Source organism: Panicum virgatum, chromosome 5N (genome assembly GCF_016808335.1).
Source record: "Panicum virgatum strain AP13 chromosome 5N, P.virgatum_v5, whole genome shotgun sequence".
Lineage (NCBI taxonomy): Eukaryota > Viridiplantae > Streptophyta > Magnoliopsida > Poales > Poaceae > Panicum > Panicum virgatum.
This window is the reverse complement of record NC_053149.1, coordinates 14,734,163-14,756,662: the sequence shown is the minus strand read 5'-3', so window position 1 is coordinate 14,756,662 and position 22,500 is coordinate 14,734,163. Positions and strand designations below refer to the sequence as shown.

The 22,500-nt window shown below is 47.3% G+C and overlaps 1 protein-coding gene and 1 pseudogene across 1 annotated transcript in view; one reads left to right on the top strand and one right to left on the bottom strand.

The window, feature by feature from the left end:
- Positions 1 to 2,277: 2,277 nt before the first annotated feature.
- LOC120674588 lies at positions 2,278 to 10,369 on the bottom strand (annotated as a pseudogene).
- A 5,408-nt stretch (positions 10,370 to 15,777) lies between these two features.
- LOC120674587 (glutamate--cysteine ligase B, chloroplastic-like) overlaps positions 15,778 to 22,500 on the top strand; it is a 42,493-nt gene continuing 35,770 nt past the window's right edge. Inside the window, exons 1-4 of the mRNA XM_039955749.1 lie at positions 15,778 to 16,007; positions 17,983 to 18,070; positions 20,430 to 20,537; positions 20,630 to 20,722. Coding sequence (XP_039811683.1) covers positions 15,778 to 16,007; positions 17,983 to 18,070; positions 20,430 to 20,537; positions 20,630 to 20,722 — 519 coding nt within the window. The remainder of the gene's footprint in view (positions 16,008 to 17,982; positions 18,071 to 20,429; positions 20,538 to 20,629; positions 20,723 to 22,500) is intronic.

Here is a 22,500-nt window from a genome sequence, read left to right as displayed (position 1 = left end):
CGGCTCCTCCGCCCCACCGGCCGGCTCCGCTCCCCTACTCCACGGGGCCGCCTCTCGTCCCCGGTTGTTGGGTGGCGCGGGACCCGCGCCACGGTGGCGGCGTAGCGGAGGCCGCCGCAAGATCGACGCGCCGCCGGAGCTCCCCGGCCCTCTCCCTCCGGCTCGAATGCCTTTGAGGAGAGAGGCGATGCAATTTTGCATCCCCTCTCTCCTCCAAAGGCAATTTGCCTCCCGCGTTGCCTCTGCTGTTGGAGGCTCTACTGCACGTGCACAGTGGCCAGCACGAGGCAAAATTGCTTTTGCCTCGCGCTGTTGAAGTCAGTCTAAGGCCATGTTTAGTTCCCAAAAATTTTCAAGATTCTCCGTCACATCGAATTTTTGGACACATATATGGAACATTAAATGTAGTTTTAAAAAAATAACCAATTGCACAGTTTAGCTGTAAATGATGAAATGAATCTTTTGAGACTAATTAATCCATAATTGGACACTAATTACCAAATAAAAATGAAAGTGCTACAGTAGCAAAACCCAAAAAAATTCGCGAACTAAACACGCCCTAACTCGATATGTTGAGAATAAACATAAATCTTTGTGCTGCAAGTTAACTGACATTGAGACCTCTTCCCTGACAGACAGCTCAAGGTTTCAGCAGCGCGGCTGCGCCTCAACCTCAATGCTTCTGATTGGGAACTATGAAGCTAACTTGTAAGCTATTAATCTGGAGATTGGGAAAAGCAAGCTCATCTTATCTGAAATAACTCATGTGCAGCAGACACACATATAATAAGCACAAGCCTGAAATTGAATGATCACGATGGCTTTAAAAACTGAAATTCTGAGGTCCAACCAAATGAACCGGCATGAACTTCATTCATTCATCAAAAGCCAGAGCACCAGTATCAGTTTTGGGAGCACCCAGACATCTGGAAAGCAGTCTTTAGTGGTCGCTCCTCATCAGAACTTTATTTTATCATCGTATCATGAGCCATCTATAACAAATACCTTGAGGATTCAACAAGAATTCCAGTTCTTGTGCGTGCTGATCAACTCCGAGAGCAGGCCTGCTGATGCCATCAGCGTGGAGCTCCCCAGCAAACCCTTCCCGTCGGTGACGTCTCCGAGCGCCATGACCGCGTCCGCCACGTCCTGCACCACCACCACCGACATCCGCTTCAGCAGCATCTTACCACGCATCGTCCTCACGGCCTCGCTCTCCTCCCCGCTGCCTTATGCAAGGCGCTTCTTGATGGACAATTCAAGCCGGAGTTGCGGCGGCCGGCATTCCGTCCTCTCCTGCTCCCTCCTCCAGTGCCCTTCCATGGCGGTGGCGCTGGCGGATGGCTGCGCGGCGGGGAGACAGCAGGGCTGGCCAGATCCGACGGCCTCGAGCTCGGCCCGTGGCGGTGGCAGCCGGATCTGGCGGCCTCGAAGTTCGGCTACGGTGGTGGCGGTGCCCTTCTCGAGCTCTGTGGCGGTCCGATTTGGCACGCCCTCCTCCGCCCCTTCCTGGCCGGCGGCCATGGAGAGTGCCCACGCGGAGCCATGGCGGGGAGCAGATCCTCGGCAAGCGGTGCGGTGGAGCGGCGGCAGCTCCTCCAGGCACGGCGGCGGAGCAGGAGCGGGGGCGGCCGGTAAGGCGCGGGTCGATGTGCTAGAGGGACTGAGGGTTGATTTTCCATTAGTACAAGGGTGTTTTCGCAAAAATCCTAGGATTTGCACGATCTGAACCGTCCGTGTGCCCAATCGGACGGCGGAAAAGCATGCGACGTGGCCACGCTGGCCGGCCAGCTTTTGTTGCGTGAATCGTATTTTAAAGATTTTGTACTAATTTTTAAAAATAATATCTGATTTGGAAAAAATAGTATAAAATTTTAAACTAAGAAGGATTGGAGGTGCATCTAAGGATCACTAATTGACACCTCTACAGGTTGCAATCAACAGGAAGGCATCCGGAACCAGACACCTCGACTGATGTATGCATTCTATAGTCCCTGGAATGTGTCTTCTAGGATCTGCATGAATGACTAAATGAATTCTATTTGCAAAACCTTTTCAGAGATGGGTGTAATTTTTCACGACAAATCTAATGACGGTAATTAATTGATAATTAGCTATAGTGATGCTACATTAACTATCCTCTAATCACGCGGTCAAAGATCTTATCAGATTCGTCAGGATTAGTGCAGGGTTTTAGAGTTGGTTTTGTAAACTATTTTTATTTAATAAAGTAATTAGCGGTCAAAGTATTAATGTTCCTAGAATTCTAGGAAATCAAACAAAGCTGGATCAGATCCCAATGAATAAACATGTGACAATCGCATCAATGAGAACACGCACCCGGGACCTAGCCTGGATGAAAATTTGTAGCTGTAAATACACAAGTGTCACGATCAGGTACCTACAATTTCGTTCGTGCTAGCCTCTGCTAGGGTTCCAAATTCCCGTTATAGAGGAGGGGAAATGAGGAAGATTGGTTATGTGTGTCCGACATTGGTTGATCCTCTGCTCAGTGGACCTGCGACAACTTGTCCATGCGCGTGCTCGCGATCATGGCCTGCCAAAGGACACCATGCACATCCCGATGGTTAGCGGATCAGCAATCTGACCACAAGACGGAAATGACGAAGAAAAATCTGAAAATTTGGCAGGAGGCTGATCAAACCTCCTTTTCCCAGTCACAGCGGATGGTTGCGACGGCCAGGATGATCGTCTGGACGGCGGTTCCGCCGATCATGCCCGCGCCAGATCCCCTGCACAAGTTTTGGAAGGAAAAGGTTAGATCGATCTTGTCGATGGTCATGTTGATCAATGCAAAACGATGTGCACACGGTTCAGTTGGTACCGGCACGCCAAGGTTGAAGAGCCATCCGAGGAGGACGCCCATGGGTATGCCGATGATATAGTAGGAGCCGATGTTGATGTAGGCCACCGTGGATTGCCATCCTGACCCAACAGCCACACCTAAACTCAGGATCACCAAGTTTTTGGTCATTAGAAGCAACCTGTCGGTGATACAGCTTGGAACTTGGAACACATGAGTCTTTGTGATGTATAAAAAATACAAGATTTTACTTGCCCTACCATATGAATCGCTGAATTTTTTTGATTCTTTACGCCCCCCCCAAAAAAAAGGAAAAAAAGAAAAAGAGAGCCATTCTATGGTGAAGGCCAGAATTTCAATTTGGGCCGCCCTTACAGTAGATGGGAGCTGAGTTCTCACTAACCCGAGAGGACAGGTTGTATGCTGTTGAGAAGTATGGTGAAGGCCAGCAGGAGCGAGAGCTTATCGACGGCAGCCAGCAGGACAGCACTGGTGGTAAAGATGAGAGCGATCTTGTCGTGGAGGCCCATGATCAACACCCAGAAGAAGAGTCCGATCGCCATAGAGGTCGTGGATGATACAATGGCTGCGAACCTGGCACCCTTTCCGTTGCCCGCACCGAGCTCATTGGCCACGCGGACCCTGCAAGAAAATTGGTCAATGCACAACAAATTCAGCATTCTACTAGTCTACGAACTTCGTAATATGGATTTTTCTTCTAATCAAAGATATATGAATACTTTTTTCAGAAAAAACTACTTCATTCTGCCAGTCCATTAGGTTCAGAATTTATAATGAGAAGACTACGCAACGTGGTGTGCGTGCGTGGTATTGTCCTTGCAATAAGAATTACCCGGTACCCGCGAAAAATGCCAGTGGAATCATCATCTCCCATCCATTAATATTCATGCTGCATAGAGAAAATTAATAAAAATCTATGGTCATTATACATATTATTCTGGTGTAGAGTATTATCTCCATTCCAAATTATAATTCGTTTGATTTTTCTAACCCCAAGTTCGACCACTCATCTTGTACAATAAAGTTTATGCAAACATAGTAAAACTTAAGTCATTCTTGAAGAACTATTGTTAATAAAATAATAAAACAAGCCACAACAAAAAAAAATGACATTTTGCATAAATTTTTGAATAAGATGAGTGGTCAAATTTGGAATAAAAAAGTCAAACAAATTATTTGGAACAGAGGGAGTACTCACCAGTGCTGAAACTCAATTCGACTAACAAATTAATAGAAAATTATGGTCATTATACATATTATTATGGTGTGTAATACTCCCTCTGTTCCAAATTATAATTTATTTGATTTTTCTGACATCAAGTTTGATCACTAGTTTTATCTAAAAAAATGTGTGCAAACATAGTAAAATTTAAGACATTCTTGAAGAACTATTATTAATAAAGAAAATCATGATAAAAGAAATGATATTTTGCACAAATTTTTGAATAAGACGAGTGGTTAAATTTGGAGTTAAAAAAATAAAACAAATTATTTAGAACAGAGGGAGTACTCAGCAGTGCTGAAACTCAATTCGACGATTAAATTAATTAAAGCTTACCAGATGGAGAGGGCATCCACTGCAACCGCTGCGTTCTTGAGGTTTCCTGTCAGCAGGATCAGTATCCTATAGTACCAGTTCTCCAAGCTGCACACATCGTAATTCCCAATTAACATAACTAGGAAAGCGTTGCAGTATTGCAACAGCATAAGTCCAAACTACCCGAAGTACAAGAATTTCAACTGAACATACCAGAGCATGACACCAGAGGCAGCTGACAGCCTGACGAACTCCCCTAGGCCGGCGAACGCCTCCACCGTGAACCCATGCCACGTCTCTGGGCAGCCGCCGCACGTGACATAGGCGAACAGCATCGCAGTGATCGCCCACCAGGAGAAGCCGAGCGTGAGCGCGACGCCGACGAGCCCGAACCGGAGCTTGGAGACGAAGAGCCAGCTGACGAAGAGGTGAAGGCAGAGCGCCGCGGCGGCGGCGATGGCGTTGACCAAGTTCTTCATCTGGCACTGCAGGAACCGCTGCAGCGGGAAGAGTAGGCCTGCTAACGGGTCGGGGCGTGATGGGTGTTTTGGGTCGGGTTTTGCTGTGGAGTGTCTAGACGGGAGGGAGCGGGTTTCTGAGGCTTGCGGGTTGGGTTGAATGGAATTGTGGGTCGGGGCGGGTTGGAATGGGGGACGAATGGGTGGGCTCTCGGCCGCCTCCCGCACAGCCGCGGTCGCCGCAGGGGCCTTCGCGGAGGACGGCGCGGCATCCCCGCCACCCTCGGGCTCCGCCCCTTCCTCCTCCTCCGCCGCCGCTGCTTCTCCCTGCCCGTCGGCTCCTCCTCCCCCTCACCCGCGGCTAGCGGCTCGAGCGGCGCCGTCTCGGCGAGCCCGGGCTCGGACGGCGGTCTGGATCTACCGCATACCGTAGCTCCCAGCGACCTCCAGATCCCGGCGGCAGTGGGGCAACTCGGTTCGTCGACTCGCCCTCGACGGAGAAGCGGGAGGGCGGCAGCCGGCTCAAGTCTTTCGCCGAGGCCACACGCAGCAGAGTAGACGGCGGCGGCGGACGACGGCGATGCGGGGTCGCGCGTGGCGCGGACGACGGCGGCGCGCGGAGGACGGCAGCGCGCGGGTGCGCGCGGCGCGGATGGCGACGCAGCCAATGGCGGGGCGGCGGCGCGATGCGGACATCCGGCCTGGCCTCGGGCGGACGAGCGCGACGTGCCGGCTGCGGCGAGCGAGGCCGAGCGCGGGGAGACGGCCGGCTTGGCCTCGTGCCGGCTGCAGCGAGCCCGGTGCCGGCGACGGCAAGCACAGCAGGGCTGCCCGGCCAGAGGCGGCATGGCCAGCGCAAGGACTCGGGAGGAGATAGGTGAGGAGGTGGGTTACCCATCGTCAATGGGGCGGGTAATGGTACTGAATGGATGGGTAGGGGCGGGTTGCAATTTTCACTTCATTTGTTCGTGGGATGGAATGGGTTTGGGGCGGGTATAGCCCCATTAGCAGGGTTAGGGAAGAGGAAGGCGAGAAGTGCAGCGGGAGGAACCAGACGGAGACCTCGCCCGCCATGGCCGACAGCTCCGGCGGCTGCCCCGTTAGGAGGAGGACGTCCTCCGCGAAGAAGTGCATCGGCGTCAGCAGCACGGCGCACAGGAAGAGAACGATCCATGATCGCTGCATGTACACCCCCATCATGTGGTGCTTCTTGGCGCCGTACGCCTGCCCGCACAGTGTCTCCAGCGCGCTCGCCAGGCCAAGCTGCACGTCCATAAACATCACATACAACTTAGATAAAGCACAAGCTTCATAAGGTTACTCCCAATGGGTAGTAGCATGCACATTAATTAGATATGTCAGACTAGTCTATCAACTCGCGCTCCTGTATGGTAAGTAATCTTAAGAAATGCAAGTGTTGGAAGTTTATGCACAAATTGTCCACCGGCAGTTAATTAAAAAGTTGTTTTAAAAGAAGAAAGAACTCCAGGGAACTTAACCCCAGTCCATATGCATTAAAAAATCAGGATGGAATTTAGCACACATACCTTGAATTATTATTTTTCTATACTAACAGTGGCTGGAGTGGAGATACTTTAATTAGGGATACTTTTTTTGGGTGATATATAGACGTATGCAGTTTAGGTGAAGATTTAAATAATGTTCTAATTAGGTTAATTTCAATAATGGCACGTGGGGAATCTAGATGAAAAATAGGGGTTACTTTAGATTATTTTTTTTAATAGGTGAAAGGTGTGGGTTAATTTAGATGATTTAAGGACTGGGTGGGACGGTTTTTTTTATAGTAATAGCGGACATGGGTTACTTAAGAATATTTTTCATAATGATGAGGTGGGTAATTTCTTAAAAAATAAAATTGATGATCCAAAGAGGCAAAGAGTATATTTAAATTATAATTAGAGTCTTGCAGAACCAGAAGCTAGGTTGTAGAATCTGGCGGAAGCAGAATCCAGATTATAGAATCGGGCAGAAACAGAATCTAGATTCTAGAAGCTAGCTGGGGCGAGGCTGTGGGAACGGTTGCTGCTGTTGAATATGATGGAGGCAATGAGAAGTTGATGGCTCCTGCTTCTCTAAACCATTCCAAATACACATCAGATTGTATCCAAACCATCTGAAGCACTTGGCTTGGTATGTGATTTCGGAGTGAAGCAAGGTAATGTCAGTCGGAGTACGATGGAAGGGAACAGAGGCATCATGAGCTAGCGCACGTACCATGAGGCCGTAGTTGAAGCCGGCGAGGACGGTGCAGGCGAAGGAGACGGAGGCGAGCTCGAGGTCGCCGAGGTGGCCGGCGAAGGCCTGCATGATGACGTTGAGGCTGTAGGTGGCGGTGCGGGTGAAGATGGCCGGCCCCACGACCACCCAGAGCTTCCTCGAGCACCCTCCTCCATAGGTCGTCGTCGTCGCAGCTCTCCTGTCGGTGCCGTTCCGCTAGCTTGCAGCTGCTTGTGCCGCCGCCGCACAGCAGGGGCGCGGCGCAACCCGACGACCCTCCTCCTCCTTGTCGTGTTCCGTGACCCATTGCTGCCTGCAGACACGTCCAAAACCACCGCGCTGTCTCTTTCCTCTCACGAGGTGCGTGCCACGTTTTGGTCTTGAAGATACGTACGTGGATATTTATCAGAGCAAGAGAAGAAGCATCGAGTCAGTGTGACGACGTACTGTATGAGGCAGTGGCTCATGGCACGCACGTGCTTTGCGTTGTTGTTTTTGGGGTCCCTGTACTGTGTCCGCCGGGAAATCGCCGTCCTTTGCCTGCCGGACTCCGCCGCCGGATCGAGGAAGAGAGCCCGGAGGTCACAAGCCTACTGATCGATGATGCAGCTGTTGACCGGGAGGAGAACCATCGCGGCATATGCAAAGGGTTTGAACTGAGCCGCTAAGGATCGGACGCCCGCCATGACAAGGACCACTAGGTCGGGTGGCGCGCTTCGCCGCGCCGGCTTCTGCTGCATTTTAATTTTAACAGCATGACCAATAGAAGCGACGGATCCTACCGTGAGTGGACCTGCGTGTACCTGCTGAACGACGATGTAAGCTCAAAATTTTTGCGGGACATCAACGTTACACTCGGACGAACAACACCAATATGGGCTCAGCACAAAAGCCCATTATACTTGGGCTGGCCGTGGCGGTAAAATCGACAGCAGGCCCAGACACAAGAACACGTGTCTCACGTCAATACGTCTAACGGCCAAGTTACTACCGTTGCTTCCTTTTCTTCCGGGATAAGAGAGAACATATATATCGTAAGACTGTCATGCTTTACTGCCAAGTGCTTAGCTTGGTTTCGAGTAGTGGCTAGATTTTTTTTTGGGTCTGGCAGTGATATGCTTTGATTGCTTTAATTTGCCCAGCTATCCCAGTGCGTGGTTTCATTTTATTATTTTCAAGAGAGCTACATCAACCAAATACAAATGAAACCATAGGCGAAACTCACTTCACAAAGCATTGTTTTATAATTGTTATTTCATAGGAACTCATCATATTTAATTCTAAAACTAATCAAGAGTTGGTAATTGTACACACATGGTTTCATCTATTTGAAATTCATTTCATCTTTCTCCTCATTAATCTAGTGACACATCATTTAAAATGGTGACATGACACCCTATTTAATGTGCATGAAACTCTTGAATTATTGCCTTAAATTTGGTTGACATTTATTAAATTATCTGAGGGGCTTGATTATCAGCAACCTGTATATCCTCACGGTCCAAAAGGTTTGGCTGAGTTGACTACTAGCTAGCTAGAGTGCCCCTGTGCAACCTCTCCCCAGGCCAGTGCACGCGAGAGATACGAATGGGTACACGGGTTCTCTAGAGGGACCATTGTAATCTGCAACCAATGCCTAGCTGGTTATGGGCGAATGGTTCTATGCATAGATAATGTTTATCTTCTGGTTGTTGACTTGAATGCAGATCTTATCTTGCAACCAAAGCCTAGCTGGTCTTAGAGCAAGTTTTATAACTCAGCCTTCTGCTGGCTAAATACAAGTGCCATGTCACTCCCAGCCAACTAAACAGCTAACTCATATAATGAATCGGCTGTTAGCTTGGCTAAGAGAATGGCTGCAATAGAGAAGCAAGTAGTTAATGCTTGCATGTGCATATAAATCTTTTGTGGACTGCATCTTTGTGGCCATTCATCAAACAACATAATATATGAACATACAAATAAACTCATCCGGCCAACGAACATACCAGAACAGATTAATCTGGACTAACAACACAGTTCGTTTTAATCTCAGATAACAGGTTATGGCAAATATTGCACTGGGAAACCAGGCAGCAGGTTCGCAGGTGGCCACCAGGGACCTTGAGCCGCCATGCCAGGTTGCTGTACACCAGCGAACCAACTTGGTGCCGAGGAGGGTGCCATGGATTGCGGTGTTCTTGTGGTGGGGGTGGGGGGGGGGGGGGAACCAGGCAGCAGGCCCGCATATGGAATGGAAGGGTGGCGGCGGGACTCGATGGGGGTGGCGGTGGTGGTTTGACGAGCTGAGTCGCCGGCGATGGGACCTCCGGCGGCGGCGGCGCACGCGTCCTCTTCGACTGGCAGCTCATCTCGCGTCTTGGGGACGATGTCTAGGGTTTGGGGATTGGGAATTCGGGGGCGATTTTAGGATGGATTTATCTCTGATTTGGCGCGAGAGGGATCGATTTGAGTCGCGGGAGGATCGATTTGGCGAGAGGGGAGGCCGATTTGGTGGGAGGGAAGGCCGATTTGGCGCGCAGTGGAAGGAGGAGTGCAGGGAGGAGCACGGGATCGGCGGCGGCGACTTCTTCGCCCGAGACGGGCTGGGAGTGGGCTTTTTCGCCTCGGGAGCAATGATTCAGCCGGGCGAGTGACGGAGCGCCCGTTCCCTTGTCTCCCTCCGTTTCTCTTTCTGCCAGCACAGATTTTTCTGACGTGGAGGCTCATACCGCCCGACGACGTGGCCTTATAATACCTGCTCTTATCTTGCATGCAGATCTTGTTGACTTCGCTCACATAAAAATACTGCAGCAGCCGAGCTCCCGAGAGTAGTATGTACTACTCAGGAGACGCACAGATAGGGATATGATGTTCTAAATAATTTAAGGATCGGATCTAAAAGGACCAAATTCTAATCTTATTCAATTTTAAGCTAAAAATATTAAAGATTAAGTTGGATTGTGAAAGTATTAGAATCATAACTCATTATACCACCCCTACGCACAGGACAAGAAAACGCATAGGAGTACTTCACATATATAGACTCCGGCTGATCGATCGAGATTCTCCAGGTCGAAGGGTTACGAGCCTTAGCGCAAACAACCGTGCATGGTGAGACCATGCATAAGAGATCTGGGATCTGGCCGTGCTTTCCTGCCAAGAATTTGGCTGGTAATTAAGCGATAACAATAATCAAGTGTGCGCGACGTGACTCCTAGCCTCGAGACCCGTCAGCTTGTCCAGCATCTGGTTCATCAGGGACTCGAACCCGTTGATCTTCACCGAGAGGTCATCCATGGTGGTGGTCATCAGCGTCTCGAATTTACTAGCCTTGCGCGGCGCCAGGTCGTCAGAACTCGCCGAATTGAAAAAAAAGGTGGAACTGTGGTGGATTGGCTCTTGATACCAGTTGTTATGGTCCTGCCTAAATCAATCGACAAAACTCATAGATTTGAGGAGAATCAGAATGGGGAAAGGCTAGCAGCAAGAAGAACGGGGGTTGGGGAAGAACAGAGACAGATTGAGAGGAATTTCGGTTATGCCATTCCTGCCGACGACAGCTGCCATGCGGCGGTTATATTGTTCAGAGTCATCCGCTCATTACACGAGCTCACGGCCTAAAGCGAAATAAGCGGCCCATAGCCGGATACAACTCAACCCAAGAGGCCCACAGCTTAACTAGCCACTGATAATATGGTCCTTAACACGCTCGATCGACTTGGCCGTTATCCGAACGACGATCGTGTACCTGCATCGATCGATCACTCGAGCTCCAGCTCTTGATCAAACCACCCTGTCAGGCACGAGAGCGTTGCGAACTGAGACGGTATAGTAGTGGATCACCCGAGGTCTCTGGACTCTGGGCGTATGTCACTCCATCAAGTCCGCGCATGTGCAAGGGACCCTGTTGGTGACTGAGAGAGAGCTAGGGTAATGATCATCGTTTATAGGATTTCCCTTTAAACAACGAGGCCCTCTCTATACACCGGAGTTCTTTTTTTTTTATTTCATCAAAAGGTATTGTGGGTTGAATATGGGTGCTATTCTTTTTTTTTAAAAAAAAAGTTAAAGGTAACAGCGCTGTCAAATCATATAAAGAGAATGCAAGTTCTTACATAGGTTGTGATTACATAAATAAATAGAAAACTCAAACTCTTAGGAACTAGAAACATGTTTACACTAGTTAGGCACCCACCCAATCCTCGCGCGCTTGCTGTCTGATCACCATTTCTTCCTTGATCAAACTTAAAACTCTGATAGGTGGTTGTGAAATCCTTTGGAAAATTCTCCTGTTCCGTTTATTCCATACATTCCAAACCGTGTAAAGAAGTATGGTTGTGATCTTGCTTTTTTTTTTCTGCGCTTGAGGCCTTCGACTCGAACTCCTGGTAATGGCACACTGATGAGGGTGTTGTTATTTTGTCCGAGAGATTCGAATTATTGTTGCCCGACCGTGTTTCTTCTGAGTTGGAAGAAAAAGATAGGAAATCTCTCTTTTCTTTTCAGAGTTATCATCCTATTATTCTAATAAAATAATATTCTTGTGATAGGTCTTAGCTCTTCTGGACAGATGCCAAGCTAGCTGGTTATCAACTGTGGAGTGCCACGCGTCTGAAGCAAACATACCGGTATTGTAATAAGTAGTAAAACGGAGCTAGGGAGAGCAAGACAAACACGACTACACATACACCAACTCCGATCCGCATATACAATACAAATTAATGTACTAGCATGCATGGGACTTGCTGGATCCATTCCGAACCACATGCACGCCGGCTGCCCACGCCGAGCTGCGGCATCGCAGCCGCAGGCGAAGGCCACGTGCAAGACCGGTGGACGCGGATCGGAGTCAATAATGTTGCACGGTTGGGGATGCAAGATTATTATTATATTACTAGTGCTCGCGTTGTCTATCTACTCCCTTACTGTATCCGATCCGTATGTACAGCTAGCGCCGGACCCGGCCGCCCGCCAGTCTCCGCCTGCCGCCATGTCTTCGTGGAAGTGAAGATGCACGCCACGTCCCGGCGAGAGGTGTCGGGAGCATGCATGCGTGTCTGCCTGCATGGGGGAGCCATGGCGCATGGAGGCGGCCTGGAGAAATCATGTGCTACGTATGTGTCCAGTCTAGACCTCTCTGGGTCGATCGAATCACCTGCTGCCCAGTACATGCATGGGGGAGCTTTGGCCAACCAGTCTGAAGTCTGAACGGCATGTCACTAGTGGCCGGAGTTGGTTCTTTTGTGTAGAAAAGAAATCAGCGCGTCTTCCGAGCCTCAGCTTGACTAGTAAAATTGGCGCGCTAACGCCGCGCCTGCAGGTAACGTGCGTATGTACTGGTATGATTTGCGGGGTACGTTGGTGAGGCTGACCATGGGCGGCGGACAAAGGTTTTAAGCAGTTAAGAATGATGCGATGAGGCTCGGGTATGTTACATGTAGGCCACTGCCTAAATTAGGTCCCTATTGTATGAATTGTTAAAAGGTGAGTAATTAAACAAAGGGGCAAAACTACTACTCTGAGAAGGAAGAAAATTAAGAAGACAATTAAGACGCCACAAAATGTGATGCCAGCTAGTAAGCATTGCGATGTACAACTACAGTACTACTATAAATCTATAAACGAAGTAGCATTGAAAAGTTTTATAAGATCTTCCAGATTCTAGGATGCGGTTGGAAGTAGCCTGTGACGCAGCCGTCGTACTATGGACAACAACATAGCATTGAAATGGCCAACTATGAAGCAGAGAAAGTACGATTGCAATTGCTGAAGATCTGCATACACAATTGATCATATAAAAGTAAAGTGTCAAATATTTGGAGAAATAATGGTGTTGTTAGCTATGACTTCTCAAAGTTTTATAGAGGTAAGAGGCATTACATAGGACTCTAAGAGTATGTCAGCATTTCAGTGAATTCGGTGAGGCATGTAAGTCCTACAATAAGAAGGAAATCAACAAACAATAGGATAATATTTGGACTCTACATTTGCACCATTCATTGAGGGCCTAAATAGTTCAAAGAGCATGTCAGGTCTGTGAACATTCATGACTTGCCCTGTGAAATAGAGAATGCAATGGGTGCTTCAGAAGGTTACAATGATGAACCATAAGACGACCAAGAAAAAAATGCTTCATCAGCCATAATGAAGTCAAGGTATCATGTGTGGAAGCATCTGTCAGTAATATAGTGAGAGGCTTGTAGATGATGCTGTTGAGAGAATAAAGAAAAACAGGAATGTGTAGGCCAATTCCCAATACTTATTTTCCCTTTTTTATTAAGACCTTCCTATTGCTGTCACATAAATAGAAGACGACAACAAATTATTGACCTAAAATGAAGTCAGTGGCTTAGTTGCAAGTTGCACATTTTCCCCCTTGATTTCAGAAAAATAAGAGATAATGCCACTTGCCACATTGTCTCATTTTTGCCAAATATTTCCCATGATGATTAGGATTTTTCTTCTTTCAAAATTAGCAGGAAACTTCCCAGAAATTGGAGGGTTACTCCAAGACTAACCATAAAACAGATCACATGTAAGAGACAAATAGATATATTGTATCTAAAAGAGATTTGCTATCTATCAAATTAGAATGAAGAAAACAACGAAACCATTAAACATATCGCCCAATCTCTGTAGAAACTCAAATGGAAGCACTGCCTCCTCCACAGCTGTATCTCAAATAGTTTCTCATCTGCCAAAGCAATAACAACATATACTGAAAGAAGGAGCAACATTTTTTTTCTGGAACTGACATTTCCTCGGATTATGTGCAAGTAGCAGTAGCACAACAGGAAGCATAAAAAAGTCACTTGGGCATAGTGACCAAAGTCGGCGGCCGGCAAGAACAGAGCAGGAAGCAAGGGGAGGTTCCAGTTGGCCCTCCAGGAGGTCCTTCTGATGCCGCTGCTGCCGTTGGCCATCCATCTCCTTTATCTGGTTGGTGACCCATGGGCCATGGTAGGGAGCGGGCGATCCAATTTAGTGTGCAGGCCACCCCTGCACAGCAACAACGTGTCCACTTCATCCAGCAGGAGCCACCGTATGGCCGTACACACGGCGAAGAGAACGGCGCTTAGAACGGAAGCGGGAGGATCGCTGCTACAGGTATAGGAGGAGAGGTGCAAGGGACGGGAGGCTCACCGTAGCAGCTGTAGGAGGACAGCAAGGGAGAAGGACGCAGCAAGATGGATGCGGTGGTGCGAATGGCGACAAAGCAGACCCCACAATGGCGGCGCCTGCTCGCACGGGAGGATGAGAGAGGAGAGAAAAGCAGCGAGCTGGTTAGGCACGGCACCACCAGCGCAGCGTTGCTCGGGGGACCCCGATGTGGTCACCGCGGTGGAGGCTGGCGACGACGCGGAAGATCGGGGGCGGAGCGGCCGAGGCAGCGATTTGGAGAGAGGAAGGCGCAAGAGGAACCAGGCGGAGCCGATTTTTTCTGGGCACAAGCGCGGGGAAGCAAAGGAGGGAGAAGTTGTGTTGCGGCGGAGGACGGAAGAGGAGGCTCGATTTCTTCCGATGAAGCCCACAGGCGGCGCCAGCTGCTTCCCACCGCGTCAAGCACACGCAGCAAGAATGCAGGTGCGGGGTCTCTGTGGACACACCTATCCGTGGACACGCCGCGGCACGCGTCAGGCCAAGATCGTGCAGAAGCAAGGTCCAGAGCAGCCAATCTCGCATAAGAGGCACGCAGTCCACCAACCGAGCCGCGGAGCATCGGCAGGAACAACGGGCCAGGAGATGACGATGAAAGGCCAAAATAATGTGCAGACATGGACGGCGTAGGGGTCACCGGCCCAGTTACGAAGCCAACCCAAAACAAGAGCGGTGCACATCGTGGACGCGTCCGCCAATGCAGAGACGAACAAGGCAACTGACATGCGGAGCACCGTGAGTGGTTGGAGGACGCAAAGGCCTCCGGAGGCCTCTTTTTGGTCCAGCGATATAAGTTTACATATTCGCGAGAATCACGCGCGCGCGGCGCGGAGGCTATTTTTAGTTAGGTGTAGATACCAATCGTGATCCCAAGTTAAGCAAGATGAGTTAACAGTTTGCAAGGCGGCTCGAGTCTCGAGGCAACCAACTATCACACTACGTAATATTTTTATTTAAAAATAATTAATTCAAAATATTATTAGTTAACGATGAAAATAGGCATTACCAAATCTAAAAATTGTATATTTAAGGATGAAGACAGTAGTATCATTTTAATTCTATCATAAATTTAATCTCGAATCCACAAAAACACTACTATAAATATTACTGATAAGATCCGTTTGGAGTGCTTAGCTTGTACAGACTCCGCCTTCAATCACCTATTTTGCACAAACCAAAACTCTAGCGCGAAGCCATTTCGCGATGATGCCAATCTTTTTAGTTTCACTGTTTTAGACCGTTTCGAGAGAGCCCTTCTGAACGGTTCTAAGTATATGTACTATCAATTAGATTTATTACGAAATATAAGATTTCATAATATACTAATTTGATCGGTGTTGTAAATATTACTACGTTTTCATTAAGTGGGTTTAGTTTAAGACAAAGCTTGCTTGCTGATTGTTCCCTCCCTTCATTTGAGGGAGGTACATATATAAGTATTGCCGATAGGCCATTGCGAACTTCACACAGTTACTGCGCTAGCTACCTCGCTCCACGGTCCCCGCCGGTGTACAACCATCAGCTGCTCGATCTCCTTCGTTCTGCTCTGTGCTCTCAGCATGGCGCCGACGCCTGCCTGCGCCTTGGTTCCAACGCCGCCGGTGCTGCCGCCGTCGGCGAGGCCTCGTGCCCTCGTCCCCGCGGACAGTGGCCGGCGCCGCCGCCTCGCTGTGGCTGCTGCCAGCCCGCTGGTGGAGGAGGCCGTGCGGGCCACTGAAGCGGAGCCGATCACCAAGGAGGACCTCGTCGCGTACCTCGCCTCCGGCTGCAAGCCACGCAGCGACTGGAGGTGATCTCTCCTCGATCGCAAACACCTAACTAACTACCGGCCGGTCATTCTTCTAGCCTACAATATTATGTGTGTTAATCGTCGTTTCAGCTCATGACTACTACTTTCTTTTTTCCCTTTGTTAGAGAAACTATTTTCCTTTTACATAAATCTAAGTATATTTGACGTTAATTTTTTTTACATTGAATACTTCTCTTGTTACAATTATTACATGGCGTTTTGAAAGCGACGCAGTACTGAAACTTTTTTTTCCAGTATCTATACGTCATAAGAAAAATAAAAACAATTGTGATGATATGATTATTTCAGTTTTCTTACCAAAGGATTTTAAAGATGCTAATAAAACTTTGATCACAAGTATGTATAAAACTACACGCGTGCATAAGGTCATAAGCAGAGACGTACTAACTTAGTGCCTATTTATTTCACCAAGCTAGCTACAAGTTTGTATTACGTGGATGGAAACAAACTTGACTAGTTCGTCCACGTGGAATATTTTATTTCGTAGTTTTGGTCTTTTGGATAAGGATCAAGGATGTTTTCTAATTACATAGTACAACTCGCACACTCACAGCGCTCGCACACTAATCCCAACAAATACACGTACAAAAATTCTACCCAATGAGCATTTTTGAAAGTCGAGGAGTTAGCAAATTCTCAAGATTGACAAAGAAAAATATCGCTCACACAGAAAGTCGAACCCATAATATGAGGTGCTACTGAGGCTCTCTAACTACTAACCTACCAACACTTTCGCATGGATCAAGGATGTTTCACGGAACTACAAGTTTACTTATTAGGTTGACTAAGTAAAATATTTAATAAAATTTTATTGCATGCTTAGCACATGACTCTGTTTTTTGCACATCGATCAAGGAAGTGAGAACTTGTGATTTACCAGAGCCGCACATGTTAGACTCACCAAAAGAAATCGATGCTTGTAGCCTAACATGGAGGGGTAAATTTGACAAACTTAAAATCTTAACATGTGACTCCAACTAGTTTGTACAAAACGTAAACTAAAGCCTGCTATCTAAATGTGCATCTATAGTTCAACTAGTGTGAAACCCTCATCTCAAAACAAATTTTGCAACCTATAGCCATCCTAACTTATACTAATCTAAGAGACTTTTTACGTGAGGATTTATATATCCCATGGTATTGATAGGTACTAAACCATCTCTAGTCCATGTTGTTGAACCACTCATTAAGAATATTATTGCTTCTCGGCTACCAAGTATCTTTTAGAGATCCCTTAACTTGCCATAAAAGCTAGACCACAAGACTCACGTCAAGTTGTTTTGTAGTTTTGGACAAGGGACGTCAAGTTGTTTCACCGAGCTACAAGTTTATTTAGGTTGACTAATTAAGTAAAATATTTAATTCTTTTTTTGCGTGCTTAGCATATTGCTCTCTCTGTTTTTTTTTGCACAAAGTGAGAACTTGTGATTCTGGGGCCACACATGTCAAGACTCGCGGGATGCATGTATCCATGCTGTCGTCTGTGAGTGACCAACAGAGAGAGCACCATGACGACCTTGCACATTAGGCATCTAGGCGTGCTCGTTTCAGTCGTTTGGTCTATGATGCACACAACCCATGGTGTGATGGCTGTATTTCAGTATTTCACTTGACGCCATCTACGATGCACAGATCCTATGCCTGACGTCGGGCCATTCTTATCACGACGCGTAATTTATAATATGATGACTTTGTAATTTGTAATTCTGGGACACCTTATATTCCCATGCATGCGTTTACTAAATTTGTAATTCTGTGATCGAATCATTATTTGTAGTTTCTAATAATGATAACTTACATGGTGCTTGAGTCTAGATTTTTTTAATAGTCCTATAATTAAGATTATATTATTATGTACAATGAAGTTAATCATATAGCTAGTTTCATCCGTTTTTCTTGTCTGGCAAATGTTCTCTCATCCATCATCCATGCACATCCAATCCATATCTTGCAGAATTGGCACGGAGCATGGGAAGTTTGGATTCCAGGTCGAGACCCTGCGCCCTATCAACTACCAGCAGATTCGTGACTTGCTCAACGGGGTTGCGGACAGATTTGGCGGGCACAGCTAGAGTGATGGAAGGAAATAACACCTAATGAGCAAAAGAAGACGAGTACGATTCCTTATGCTTCAGCCATAGGGTCGATCATGTATGCTATGCTTTGCACGCGCCCAGATGTTTCCTTTGCTCTAAGTGTTACGATCAGGTATCAGTCAGATTTCGGTGAAGCTCACTGCACAATTGTAAAGAGTATCCTTAAGTACTTGAGAAGAACTAAGGATATGTTCCTAATATTTGGAGGCGAAGATGAGCTCCTTGTAAAGGGTTACACCGATGCTAGTTTTCAAACAGACAAAGATGACTCCAAATCGCAATCCGGTTTTGTTTTCTGCCTCAATGGTGGGCAGTGAGCTGGAAAAGTTCTAAACAAGATACAGTGGCTGATTCGACGACAGAGACCAAGTATATTGCAGCTTCCGAAGCTGCAAAAGAAGCTGTTTGGATCAGAAAGTTTATTTCTGACTTGTGTGTTGTTCCTAGTGCGTCCAGTCCAGTGGACCTCTATTGTGACAATAGTGGTGCCGTTGCACTAGCAAAGGAGCCTAGAACAACTAAAAAGTCCAGACATATACTGAGAAAGTATCACCTCATCTGTAACTTTATTGAGAGAGGTGATGTGAAGGTTTGCAAGGTGCACACGGATTCAAACGTTGCTGATCCGTTGACGAAGCCTCTCCCACAACCAAAGCATGAGGCGCACATGAGATCTATGAGTATTAGATACTTACATCAGTGATTCTAGTGTGCGTGGGAGATTTTTGTGTCATGAGTATGTTTATGTAATGATAAATAATTATTATTTGTTCCATGGATGATTATTTTTTACATTGATTATCAAGTATGTGACTTGTTCGTGAAACTCTTTATTGACAATGATATGATTCTAAATTATCCCTAGTTTATGTCGTTGTGTGGGACAACAACGACGTTGAGACTAGCACATGCATTAATTGATGATCATGTTTCACGGATCATGGATATGGAGATACCGGATTAATGATGTGGACACATGTTGGTGAACATGGTGTTGGATTGACCCACTCCAAGACAATGTTGGGATTGTTATTTTGTATGTGCCATCAGTTGTTCTTGAGTGTTATACCTACTGGATCCTTATACCTGAGATCGCCATTGTTTCTCACTGTGTGTAGTGGTGCATCTTGGGGCTGCTAAACGCTACTCCGTGACTGGGTAGTTACAAAAGTAGCTTACAGGTGTGTCATGAAACATGGAATGAGATGTGAGCGGATCAAGATGGAATTTGCCCCTCCTAGATAACGGAAGAGATATCTCTGGGCCCCTCGAGATAGTTGGATTTGAAAGTGTATGGCCATGCCAAAGTGATTAAAGAGTTAATCATGATGACTAAAGGTTAGTTATGAATAGAATCCACTATTAGATCGAGAGAATGGTCGAGCTATCACAAAGGTGGCACGCATATCGCTTTGAGCTTGACTGGTATCGTGTGGCAAATGGATCGGTGTATGAGTATATCTAAGATTCGGCCGATATGATCTTTATGTGTATTTGTGAGTCACTATGCCCTGCTAGGTGCCGCTATTGACTTGTGATTCGGAAATGATTTCCGATCACGACCACCTACACATGAACCTAACGGGTCACACACTTAAGGGGTTTGGAATGTTGGAAAGCTTGCATGTATGATTGTCTCTAGTGCAAGTGGGAGATTGTTGGTGATATGCCCAAGAGCCCATCATCACAATACGGTTTAAAGGCCCAAGAGAATATTGATCCAAGAGGGATTAGGATTACTAATGGGCCTATGAGATAGAAGTCCATTAGTACGCCCTATATATACGAGGGAGGGGCTAGGGGGGCGACACCCCTGTGAGCCGCACCACCTCCTAGCCGCCGCCCCTCCCTCCCTCTCTCGGCCGCCGCCCATGCCGTGCGTGCGGTGCTAGCACACCGACGCCCGGCATTTCATCCCCGTACGTGTGGACTCCGTGGAGGCGCTGCTGCGACTGCTGCGCTGATCGGCTGCTGGGATCAAGTACGAGGAGCTCGGTTCGTGGGACGTGATTGACTACTTCCTCTACATCGACGCGCGACTTCTTCCGCTGCGCTGCGCGTCTAGTGGTAACGATCTATGATCTTCTACTCGCAAGCATCTAGGGTATATGCGGTAGTGATGCTAGCGTAGCCTACCCGTTTTACTTCACTAACTACTAGTAGGATGTAGCATCAACTTGCTTGTTAAATTATCGGCAGTTAGAGCTAGCTTGTTGTTTTATCATCATCTTCTCGCTTACTTTCGTTCTCTAATTTCAAGCCACTCTCCATCCACGGCATGCATGGGTGTTTCGTGTACATGTAGGGAGCGCAAAACATCTCAATGGAGCCTGGTGGCCAGATTGAGCTTAGCGGTGCTCCTCTAGAAACACTTCATCAAACTCGAGCCGAGGTCAATTCACATCTTTGTCAGGTAACTAACCAGCTTGTTACCTACTACTCGCCAGTTCACTAGCTTAGGGCATGTAGCAAGGTTTCAACATCATTTGTGCTTTGTTATTGCAGGTCAAAGCAGTCGGGGAAGAATTGGGGATAGGATTTCTAGGACTTGGTTTTCAACCGAAGTGGGCTCTCAGTGACATGCCTATAATGCCAAAGGTATGGATGTATATGTATTATATTTGTCATTAAAAGGAAATTTAGTCAAAAGAAAGAGAACGGTACTTTGTAAAACAGTACCAGGGAGGTGGATTTCCCCATGTGTTAGGCAAGCTCCCCCAGTTTTCTAATTTTCTGTATATGGGAGATAGACACACAGTAAAATGTATGAACTATTTGTAGAATTGTAGTAATGCCAGTTTTAATGGGAATTTCATGACATTAAATATTATCAGTTTTGCTGACATAGCAAGGAGAGAGAATGATAGAGTTTCATGGAATGTGAGAGTGTCATCACCATAAAACCCATCTGGCACAATTACCTAGTTCTCAGTCTAGGTAACTGAAAGCGATCGAGTGCTCTAGCCTAAGAGGGGGAGGGGGTGAATTAGGCACTATTAAAACCTAAATCTATGGCTCCAACTAGTTTGCACAAAACTTAAACTAATTCAAGCTATCCAGATGTGCAACTACGGTTCACCTTAGTGTGAAACCCTCATCCCAAAAGAGTTTTGCAACCTATAGCCAATCATAGCAAGATACTACACTAAGAAAGTAAAGGCACACAAGTTGCAATATGAAATGTGGAAGCTTAATGAGAGGGATGAGAGGAAGCGAACTCTCGACACGAGGATTTATCCCGTGGTTCGGATTGCCACAAAGGCGCCCCTACGTCCACGTTGTTGAAGCACTCACGAAGAGTATCGCTTCCCGGCAATCAAGTCTCTTCCGTGAACACAATCACGGTCACCTTGATTCCGATCTTCACTAAGGGAGATTGCCCACGAAGGAGGGGTCTCCGTCCCCCGCACAATGTCGTCGACGCCGCTCCACACCAAGCCGGAGGGTCGTTGACTTGCCAGCGAGCCACCAAAGCTCCATGGATGGCCGGCGCACCAAGATACAAGGATGGTTCACTCTAGAACCACAGCACAAGGATCTAAACCTTGCTTGATCACTCACTCAAGAGCTAACCTAGCACTAACACTCACAAAGCTTGTGCTAAGGACTAAGAATTTGATCTTTATGCTCTTGGATGGCTTGGAGGTGTTCTTGGGTGTGAGTGGGATGTCCAGCAACTCCAGCAATCTTCAAATGGTCGGGAAGCTCATATATATATATATATATATATAGGCCACCAACTCAAACTAGCCGTTTGTAGCCATTGGCCAGTTTTTTGCGTAGGCATCGGAACATCCGACCATAGGGCATCGGTTCTTTCGGTCACTCACAGGCTGAAACTAGCCGTTGGCTTCTCTGACGCTTCTGCAGCTGAGTTGGCATCCACCGGTTTAACCGATGCCTTAGTGTCGGTTCAACCGGTGCCTCTTGATCTCCATGTAGCCATTGCCCTTGCTGACGTCATTGCACCGACGCCTTGCTCCGACGCATCACCGGTTCAACCGGTGCTGAAGGCTTGGCTCTTCTGCGCTTGACATCGTCTCTGGAATATAGTACATTGAATGCACCGATGCCTCTCTTGACACCGTCGGTTCATCCGGTGCTTCACTTCTTTCTTCTCTTGATCTCCAGAGGCGCACAGGCTTGTGCCAAAGCCAGGCCGTCGGATCTTCCGACAACCATTGGATGCACCGATGCTATAGTCATCGGTTCTTCCGGTGCTACTGGTTTCAGTAGAACTCGTCCAATTCAGCGTTTTTTGAGTTCTTTCTTCGTGTTTTGTTTTGCATGGCCTTTTTACTTCATCCCTGGGATCTAGAAATGTCCACTTAATAAAACCATTAGTCCCATTGATTGCGTTATCATTCGATCACCAA